We start from the raw sequence: 10,603 nt of genomic DNA on the forward strand, positions 1-10,603 counted from the left end.
AATTTCTTCAAAAACAAGGAAAATGTTGTAAAGTTCGTTCATGATGCAAAGTTCATTCATGATGTGAAGTCTAATTCTGATTCATAGTAATTTACTCAGCATATCCCCCATTTGTAGTTGAGAGGCACATCTCTATGGTAGTGTAGTAGCCCTATATTTTATTTATTCTTGTATCTGTTTGATTGTGCCAAGTCCGATGTGTATTCATGACAGGTTTATTCTTCTTTTTTGGAATTTTAGTACAAAATACATTTGTATTCAATAAAACCAACCACTAATGTTTATAATAAGTTAATTCTGGATTTTTAATTTAATTTTTACTCTATACCAAATCATACACGAAAGTGTATGTAGTTACTTTTTCTAAAAAAGGGATATATCTGAGGGCGGCCACCACATTTGCACATATAGACTTTTCATTGTTTGGTATACATTTCAAATTAGATTTTTATATGAAACTTATACTTCAATGAGATATTCCATTATAGCACCATAGAAAATGTATGTTATAAATAGAATGATGTAATAGATAGAGCTTCTTTTTGTCAGATTGCTGGAAAGAGGTCTTGAAGTGATTATTTGCATACTTCATGTAAAATCCTCATGTGCATTTGTGTAGCTAGATATCAAATGGAATGTATATGCTTTTCCATATATGTATCTGTACATGTTTGACTACTATTCCTTGGCGAGGTAAACTTTAATTCTATTTGAATTACTATTATTGCTATTGGATATATTTATACTATAACAATCAGCTTAAGAACATTATTTCATACATTAGTTGCCATCCGATGGAAACATCGTCAAATTGTAATACTTGTACAAATCAAGTGTTGATATTCCGTGGTCCTTTTGTAGTGGACCTGTAAATAACTTTTCCTTGGTCATACAAGAAATAACAAAATGATTACGCTTCATTAGATAATTCTTTTACAATACACATATTTTGAAATTCCAAATTATTTTTATTTTTGCAGTTAGCCCATCTCAGCTCAAACCTTGTTGCTTGTGTGAAGCATCAAGATGAAATCTTTTTGCTTCCATAATGATTCCTTTTGCCAAATTGGCTGACTTCGCTGCCTGACGCGCTTGTCTCGTCGCCTCTACTTGGTGGTGGATGTGTTCGATCTTGTCACTGATCACTACAGAGCAAATTCACATTGAAACCCGTATCTTATTATGAATTCTGTTCAACTGGTCGTTTTGGCATACCCTAACTGCCAAGGCATGGATGCGGTACTCAAGTCAAACCATGGACATCTTGATGCTACTGTTATTGGGCTATAGGCTGTACTTGTATGAATCCCGTTTTACTCTCACACAACCCAAAGAAGCACACTGACTTCAGAAGAAAGAAAAGAAGTCATCCCAGTCATCTACTATTTTCTGCCACTCAAATCCTGATGGATTGAAGAGGAATGGAGCGAATAGCCAAGTGATAACCAAGAACCCTGAAAGGGCGCGGGAAGAGCCCAAGGTTATCCCAATTCCTATGATCCTCGTAAAAAGAGAGGATGGATTGAGATACCCCTTTGCTAACTCCATAGTTAGGAGAGGTGCGTCTGCGGTGAGCATAAGAAGATTGTATTTTCCTTTTCCTTGGCGATATAGGTCACTTCCATCTAGGGGAAGATATAATTTTTTAAAGCATTTTTGTCTATGATGAAGTAGAATATGCGCTTGGAATTCTGCTTAGAAGATATCCCGGAACACATTGTTGTTACACATGTATTTATCATTTAGGTAATTGAGATTACATTTATCAGTTAGATAATAGATATTATAGAATACATATCTTCAAATAAAAAAGTATAGATTTGCTGGCATCATTGGTGATATCATAGTGTGCAATAGGGAATGACGTCTGTCTGGTTTCCTATAACATCACCTGATTGTTGCTTTAAATTTCTTACTCCCTCGTGCACCCATTCTAAAATACAACCTTGACCGTAAATTAGACTAAATGTATACTTTGTTTGTTTTCTATGACTTCAAATTAATACCACTAAGAACTTTTGCCGAATAAGAATTTAATGGTATATTTATTTGTCACATATAAACAATTTGAATTTGTATAATCTATTATCAAAGTTAAATTATAGTATGCGCTGCTATAAATTAGACTAAAAAAATTTGTTACTTCAAAATTATATGATTGAAAACTCTTTTGGCGCACTGGTGGTCGCATTTTTCTGGATTTATTTTCGTTCTGCTAGCATTGCACAATCAGTGGGAGGAGACTTTTCCATGGACTACAAAGATGTTTGTGGCAACTTCGACAATTTTAAAATGATGTGTCAGCTCAGTTTCTTGGAGGTTCTCTTAGTGGTAAAGTGTGTGTAGTGTGTTCATAGAAGCAAGTGTATGTGTGTACGTATGAGTATCTGCGCATGTATAGATTTAAAATTTTTTATTCTGAATAGGACAACTCTCCTGTTAGCTATGCACACGTACGGAAGATTATATTGCTCTTTTTGAAAATTCCAATCTGGATGACATGACTTGTATTAGGGCCATATAGAATTCCTATGTGAACCCAACTAAAAAAAAAGATAATTCCTATGCAAAGCGGACTCCTGTTGGCGACGCACGCACGTACGTACGGAAGATTTGTTGCTCTTTTCTTAGTTCCGGTTTTTTTCCCCAGTAAGTGGCTACTATCCTATTAGTACACGTACATGAGATTGGATTTTTTGTATTGGTTGCCTAGTCTCAAGCTTGTATGTGTCCTTCTATATGATGGTGATTGTACAAATTCCATCGTAGATGCATCGTATATGCACGTACATATAGTATTTATATGTAACGTAATATCTTTAAATCTGAGCCGTTTATATTGAGAAATTAACGGTCTTGATAATTAAATTTGTGTGGACGAACATGATGCCTTATTTGTCTTTTGTCTTAATAATCTATATCTATATCTATACCTACTATTAAAGGGAGGTGATATTCTTGATTTCGTCCTGCTTTATTTGGTCCCGCTTTAATTAATTTCATGTACACTATTTGGTTTTGTTACTTGCCACCCGTTTTGGCCCAATGAAAGAAGCTCACCTGACGGCGCACTGCGGCCTACGTCCGAAGAGTTGGCAAAAAATAAAATAACCGATGGCAGGGTTTGATCTCGTAACCCACCAATCGGCCATGCACAGTTTGTCCAACTGACACGGGTAGAGGTATGAGAGGATTTTTTTTGTCCCGTTACAACGCACGGACCTTTTTGCTAGTTAGTATATAATAGATAGATGCTAGGTTGTCCACTTGTCCCTCAACATTGACATTTGGCATGCATAATCTAAGAAAAGAAAGACATACATAAGTGGATCCGTACATAACATTACGAAATAGTACTTCGCTAGCTAGTGAACAAACCGCGAGCTCTAGCATGTTCATTCCTCTTCACACAGCGCGCGCCGCCATGCAGCTCGCCGCTCTGTGCACTGCACTGACCCGTTCGTGATATGATGCACCTTCCTGTGCCTCTTACTCCATCTAGCGCTACGGTCCCTGAACCCCAACTCCGCCTCCGGCCGCCGGCTTCCACCAAGACCTCGTGGCGTCACCCTCCTCGGCGCGCTGCCGCTAGTCGGCCCGGCCCCTCACTCCGGTCTCGCGGCGCTGGCACGCAAGTATGGTCCCATCATGTACCTGAGGATGGGTACCTGCGGTGTGGTGGTGGCGTCGTCGCCCTCGGCCGCACGGACGTTCCTGAAGGCGCTAGACGAGCGGTTCGCGAACCGGCCGCCGGTGGCCAGCGGGGAGGACGTCTCGTACGGGTTCGGGAACATGGTGTTCGCCAACTACGGGCCCAAGTGGAAGCTGATGCGGAAGCTGTCGAACATGCACCTTCTCGGGGCGCGCGCAGTCGCAGACTGGGCGAGCCTGCACCGCGACGAGGCCGGACGCGCCCTGCATGACATGCTCGAAGAATTAGAGTTGTTGATTAACCAACATAACTATAAAATATATGATCACAACAAGGGTAGAATTAGTATCATCTACGCTAGAAGTTTTCTAGCCCAAATGGCAATTCCAATATTTCTGTGGAAGGGTAGTATATTTGAAAGACTATTTTTATTTATAGTAAGGTACACCGCCAATTATATACTCTTAGCAGCCGTTTTTGGATAAACAACCGTATTAAAGTCTGAAAACAATCCTTATAAAATAAAATCTGAAGAAGCTAAAAAATGTTCACTAAGCTAACAGCATGGACACATGTCGAATCAAGTGGAATAAAAGGAGAAATTTCTCCTACAACATGCTCTTGGCGACACGTGCGGACTGTAGCACAACACACGCATTTTTTTTCCACACTAGGAAGATCTGATTTATGCTACATGTATGAAAGAGTCGACTGATGATGTACCACACGTGCGCTAACCAACCTTGATTGATGCGCCATTGTCCTGTGATCCTGTCAGACAGTCCATGCTGCACATTTTAAAAAAGGAAGCAACGCTCGTGTGCTTTTGTGTGTATCTATATATACATATATAAATTCATCGTACCACCCAAACGTAGCTACTTCACATGTCTCATATGCTACCATATAGTGTTATATATACTAATTTATCATTATAAATATGTTCATATATTTTATATAACATATTCCAAAGTGAGTTACATGAAAAATAGCAAGTTGGCCCACAATTTTTATTATATTTGAAAAATACATATATATTTGTACGTAAAAAGAGCATACTCAAAATATGATGCATACTACCTAAAAACTAGTATATATACTACCTAAACTTTTTTATATACTACATACTATGCATATATACTCCACGATTTGATAAATACTACATACAACATACAAAACTCAAGTGGTAGATAGAATTTGTATAGAGTGAATTCTGTATTTGATGAATTATGGAAGTACAAAAACAAAATCTGTATTTGATGCCTATCTATATGTATATATAATTATATATAGTTAATTCTTGAATTGATCGAGCGTGTACGTGTGTATTATCCACAGAATAAAAGGACGCTCTCTAGCTATTGATTGTTCGATCTTTTATGAAAGAGAAAATCAGTAGGAGCTACCATGAAAAATGCCTCTGCTTAAAAGATGCCTAAACATACAATCAGAATAAAAGTGATTACCTAGAATTAACTAAAGGCTGCTGCAAAAATTCTCTTGAACTATTGCTGACTTGTTAAAGATATAGCAGATTGCCCATAAACACCTGTATGAAAGTAAGAGAATATTAAAAGGTGCCAGTAAGCCGTGAATTAGCAATCCATCAGTTATTAAGAAGATAACTGATCGGCCACAAACCTAAACTACATGAGATGCAAATTTGATAAACAAAGTGCCTTTGCTATAAGTAAAACTGATCTGCCTAATCACGGTGATAGCAGTGGCTACACTGGTGGCATGTGCAACTTAATTGGGCTGCTGGCAGCGGCGGCGCTGGCAGTCTCGTGCAGCAACATGGTTGACGGACTTACGGCTGATCTAGGAGACAACTATCGACCTGGTACATGATAGCTAGCATGACATCGATAGATCAGGCTCCAACTGTGCGGCGGCGACATGAAGAGAGGGCATGTGTGGGCCTTTCTGCGAAAAACAGAGCAACAGTTAGAAAGCAGATTGGCTCCGAGATATTGCGAGCATCGGGTTGGATCAGGAGATTGGGCTTGGAGATATGTCTCTAACGCCAGTATTTTTTGTTAATCTGATGGATAGACTTTTCTTTGAAAGATTCCTCCAATCCGAGAGAGAAACATATCTTATGGAAGAGAAATAGGAGAATCCGATTGCAACAGGACAGAATAAGAGAGAGACGTGAGAGAGAGAGGCAGTATGACTGCTTAACGTGGCTGGTTTTTTTACATCCGTGAGAGCCTTTTGGGCCATTTTTTCGGCTTCAAGATGGTGGGCTTTCTACTCATATATTCATCCAAACTACCCGAATTGACAGCCTATGGGTCGGTTTGTGGGTTTTCTTTTCTTTTCTATGAAGATTAATCTACACAGTAATAACTTAGTCCCATTGTAGATGTACGACTAGTAAATTCTAATTAACGTTGGAATTTCTAAGGAGCTCCTAATTAGTATAGGTAATATATAGAGAGAGGGGTATAGGCAGATAGATAGATTGACAGAGGTATACAGGTGTAGATAAATAGATAGATACATATATAAATAGATAGATAGATACTCCCCTAGCTAGCGATCAAACCGCGAGCTCTACCACATTCATTCCTCTTCACACAGCGCGCGCCACCATGCAGCTCGCCGCTGTGTGCACCGACCCGTTCGTGATATGCTGCACCTTCATGTGCCTCTTACTCCATCTAGCGCTCCGCTCCCTGAACCCCAACTCGGCCTCCGGCCGCCGGCTTCCACCGGGACCTCGTGGAGTCCCTGTTCTCGGCGCGCTGCCGCTGATCGGCCCGGCCCCTCACTCCGGTCTCTTGACGCTGGCGCGCAAGTATGGTCCGGTCATGTACCTGAGGATGGGTACCTGCGGCGTGGTGGTGGCCTCGTCGCCCTCTGCCGCACGGACGTTCTTGAAGGCGCTGGACGAGCGGTTCGCGAACCGGCCGGCGGTGGCCAGCGCGGAGGACATGTCGTACGGGTGCCAGAACATGGTGTTCGCCAACTACGGGCCCAAGTGGAAGCTGATGCGGAAGCTGTCGAGCGTGCACCTTCTTGGGGCACGCGCGGTGGCTGACTGGGCAGGCGTGCGCCGCGACGAGGCCGGGTGCACCCTGCGTGCCATCCTGGAGGCCACGGAAGCCGAGCGACCGGTCGTCGTGCCGGAGATGCTCGTGTGCGCGCTTGCCAACATCGTGGGACGGATCACCGTGAGCAAGCGGGTGTTCGACACGCAGGGCGACGAGTCCAACACCTACAAGGAGATGATTGTGTCGCTCCTCACCGGCACGGGGCTCTTCAACATCAGCGACTTCGTGCCGGCGCTGTCGTGGCTGGACCTGCAAGGCGTGCAGGCCAAGCTGCGCCGGATCCATATCCAGTTCGACGGGCTCGTCACCAAGTTGCTGGCGGAGCACGCCGCGACGGCCGAGGACCGTCTCCGGGAGGGCCGCCTGGACTTCGTGGACAAGCTCCGTGCCATCAACGACGAGGAGGGGGGCGAGATCATCACTGAGGTCAACATCAAGGGCCTCATCACTGTAAGCTCCCACCCGACCCCGCCTACACTTCTTGTTCTCAACAGCTGGCTAGTATTGAAAAAACTGCTGCAACATATTTCCTTTTTTTATCAAACATATTTCCATGTTGTTGGTGGAATCGTCAGTATTTTTTGCCACCGTATGACGTTCATATAACTAAGCAATCGCTGAAATGACATCAAAGCAATTAACATTTATCGTCAGTATTTTTTGCCACCGTATGACGTTGCTTCCGATGCAGTTTGTCACCCAAACATATTGTGGCGGTTTTTTTTTTTTTTTGCTAATGACAGACTGTATTGTGGTGGTTTTATGGACATAGCTCCTCTCCTACTAATTAGTACACGTATTTTATTTTCAGCCTTGAACTTGGAAGGCCCATTTCGAAAAAAAAAACTTGGAAGGCCCATATTTTCTTGAAATAAATCACAGATAAATATTCCGTTTGAACATGTGACTTTTCTCCCCATGATATCTTAGAAAAACCCCAATATTAAATATGCTTTGACAATTTAGATGAAATGGCCCGAACTACATGAAACACAATGAAATGTTATAGTGAGCACTGGAACAAGGTAAATGCAGGGTAGCACACTCATACAAAATGAAACATTATAGTGCGCTCCAAAACAGAACGAAACCCAACAAAATTGGTCTGAGTACAACTGGAAGACATAAAAACTTTGTGGCATACAGCGGAACAAGCTCGAGATAATATGGCCAGTGGACAGAAATATGAGACATTTAATTTAGCTCCTACTTGATGAAAACCAACAAAAACTGGTTGAACCACACTGAAATACAATGAAACATTGTTGTTCGCATAAAGTGAAAATAGGGTAGCACGCTCGAACGGAAATTGATAAATACTATTTATATTTTATAAAAGAAATAAATTTGCAGAATTCAAGTTAAAATTGCATTAAAAGTTTAAAACACAATTAAACATTGTGGTGAACCCTGGAAGTTAGTGAACCTTGAAAATTTTAATTTAAAATTATAGTCAAATTTTTATTGTATTTTAAAAAAAATAGATTGCAAGAATATATTCAATATTGGTCTTGTTTTAGATATCTCCTTTAGAATAAACCCAGTTGTTCAGAATGTAAATCAAACATATGCTTCAAAAAATATTATCAGCCATCTAAATTATTTAGATAAAAAAGAAGAAAGAAGACATTTGTAAGATAGAGATGTACTTCACCCATAAAAAAAAGATATAGAGATGTACTGGAAGCGGTGGGCCAGTGGGGCCACGCAGTCGGCAGGACAGTGTTCTCAAGCATTGGATAACGTACATTACATAGCAATCTCCCACAATGTGTGGAGAAAGGAGGTACGATGATATATGTGAGGTGGTTATACATAATACAGAAACTGGTTTGCATGTCTTCTGAGGCACGATAAAAGGTGGACGCATATATTGGATATCCCGTGCATGATAGATAGTCCACTCTTGAATACATACAAGCATTCACACGAAAACACTTAACGCGTAGTAGCACTTGGGGTTTTATTTTAAACCCGTGCGTGCATGCTTGCAGGACATGTTCACGGCAGGCACAGACACGTCGTCGATCATTGTGGAGTGGGCAATGGCGGAGATGATCAAAAGCCCATCTATCATGGCACACGCCCAAGAGGAGATGGACCGTGTCATCGGTCGTGACCGCCGCCTTGAGGAATCCGACATTGCCAACCTCCCCTACCTGCAAGCTATATGCAAAGAGGCCATGCGCCTCCACCCCTCCACGCCGCTCAGTCTCCCGCACTTCTCCTTTGAGGAGTGCGAGGTCGATGGACACCATGTCCCTGCCAACACGCGGCTCATCATCAACATCTGGGCCATCGGGCGGGACCCGGCCGCATGGGAGGATCCCTTGGAATTCCGGCCAGAGCGGTTCCTATCCGGGCCGGCGGCCAAGATCGACCCGATGGGGAACAATTTCGAACTGATCCCGTTTGGCGCCGGTAGAAGGATATGCGCTGGGAAGCTGGCTGGAATGGTGTTTGTGCAGTACTTCCTGGGAATGCTGGTGCACGCATTTGAGTGGCGGCTGCCAGACGGAGAGGATAAGGTGGACATGGCTGAGACCTTCGGGCTGGCACTGCCCAAGACCGTCCCGCTCAAGGCCGTCGTCAAGCCGCGGCTTGTGCCCGCCGCATACACATGATTGTTCGTGTCTCGGAAGTTCTAGACGATCGCCTCGCTCGGTGTAGTGTATTATGTTTGTGGTGACCCAAGCTTTGTGTTGCATGTGTACATATATACTTTAGTCACTTCGTACATTTACCTTCCTCACAGAATAAAACATGTGCCTACATTAGTTAGTCAAAAGAGTACAATTGCCTGTTTTTACCGAGAACGAATTACTTCATCATTATCGATCTCTCAAGCAATGAATGCAACGGAAACAGGTCCCGGAAGCGTTTTGGGAATTCCGGAAAGGTATACTTAATAGGTATCCAAAAAAGTTTGGTCAATATTTTGAAAGTATGAAAGGTTCTAGAAAACTTCCAAATTTTTTTGGAAGTGTGTAGAGTGAAAACTCCTCCAAGTTGGTTGCCCTTTGCCATACTCCTGCTGGAAAGATTTGCCCAGTGTTACACTCTGGCAAATGCTCCACATGTCAGTCGCTATGAGCTCATGCTTGTCTATGCCATGTGCTAGTAGAGGAAAGTCAGCAAAGACTTCTGGACGTGTCAGTCTCTAGGAGGTCTTGCATGTGTTTGCCGAGCGCTAGAAAGCATGAACTCGACAAACATTTTCTGCATTTTATGTAAGAAAATTAAAAAATGTTTGCCGAGCGTGCTTTGGGTGACACTCGGTAAATGGAACCCGCTACCAGCCGCTGAGGGGAGGAACACATGGTTAGTCCTTTGCCGAGTTCTTTCTCGCATGTACTCGGCAAAGTGCGGAGTTTGCTTTTTTTTTTCTTTGCCGAGTTTTTTTTTGTGTGCGTACTCGGCAAAGATCTTCCTTTGTGAGCGCTAGGTCTTTGCTGTGTTTTTTGCACCAAGAATTCGGCTTTGCCTTGCTTTGCCTAGATCGCAATAAAATGAACTCGGCAAACATCAGGGCACTGACCAAAGTTGTGGATTCGAGTAGTGAACATCCATTAGAAATACGACAATGATTACTTGGGGGTCTAAAATACGCGAAGACGGGGGTTATGCTTTAGGTACTCCATCCGTTTGTACATAATCTCATTCTAGCAATCAAATTTTCTTTCCAAATACATATCATTCTGATATCGTGAGACAAAAGCAGTCATAGCACCACTTTGCCATTAAGTTAATTTGTGAATAAAAATTCATATAAGTTAATTTGTATATATCATCTGATTACCTTTCTGTGGTAGAGCCTTAGATCCGTACACTGTTCCAAATATTGTCCTCCGCATTTGATTCAGTAATATACATGAACAATTGCCTTCTAGAT

General features: G+C 42.2%; 1 protein-coding gene across 1 annotated transcript; it reads left to right on the forward strand.

The window, feature by feature from the left end:
- The first annotated feature begins 6,214 nt into the window (after positions 1-6,214).
- On the forward strand, positions 6,215-9,470 carry LOC123129897 (flavonoid 3',5'-hydroxylase 1). The gene is made up of 2 exons (XM_044549871.1): positions 6,215-7,161; positions 8,706-9,470. Exons 1-2 carry the CDS (start codon positions 6,250-6,252, stop codon positions 9,333-9,335), a joined length of 1,542 nt encoding a protein of 513 aa, XP_044405806.1. The 5' UTR covers positions 6,215-6,249; the 3' UTR covers positions 9,336-9,470.
- Positions 9,471-10,603: the final 1,133 nt, after the last annotated feature.

Source organism: Triticum aestivum, chromosome 6A, assembly GCF_018294505.1.
Source record: "Triticum aestivum cultivar Chinese Spring chromosome 6A, IWGSC CS RefSeq v2.1, whole genome shotgun sequence".
NCBI classification, from domain to species: Eukaryota; Viridiplantae; Streptophyta; class Magnoliopsida; order Poales; family Poaceae; genus Triticum; species Triticum aestivum.

Bases quoted from the DNA above. Each gene is read 5' to 3' on its own strand.
- LOC123129897 (XM_044549871.1), top strand. From the start codon at position 6,250: ATGCAGCTCGCCGCTGTGTGCACCGACCCGTTCGTGATATGCTGCACC. The intron at 7,162-8,705 runs GTAAGCTCCCAC...GCATGCTTGCAG, and splicing joins ACATCAAGGGCCTCATCACT to GACATGTTCACGGCAGGCAC.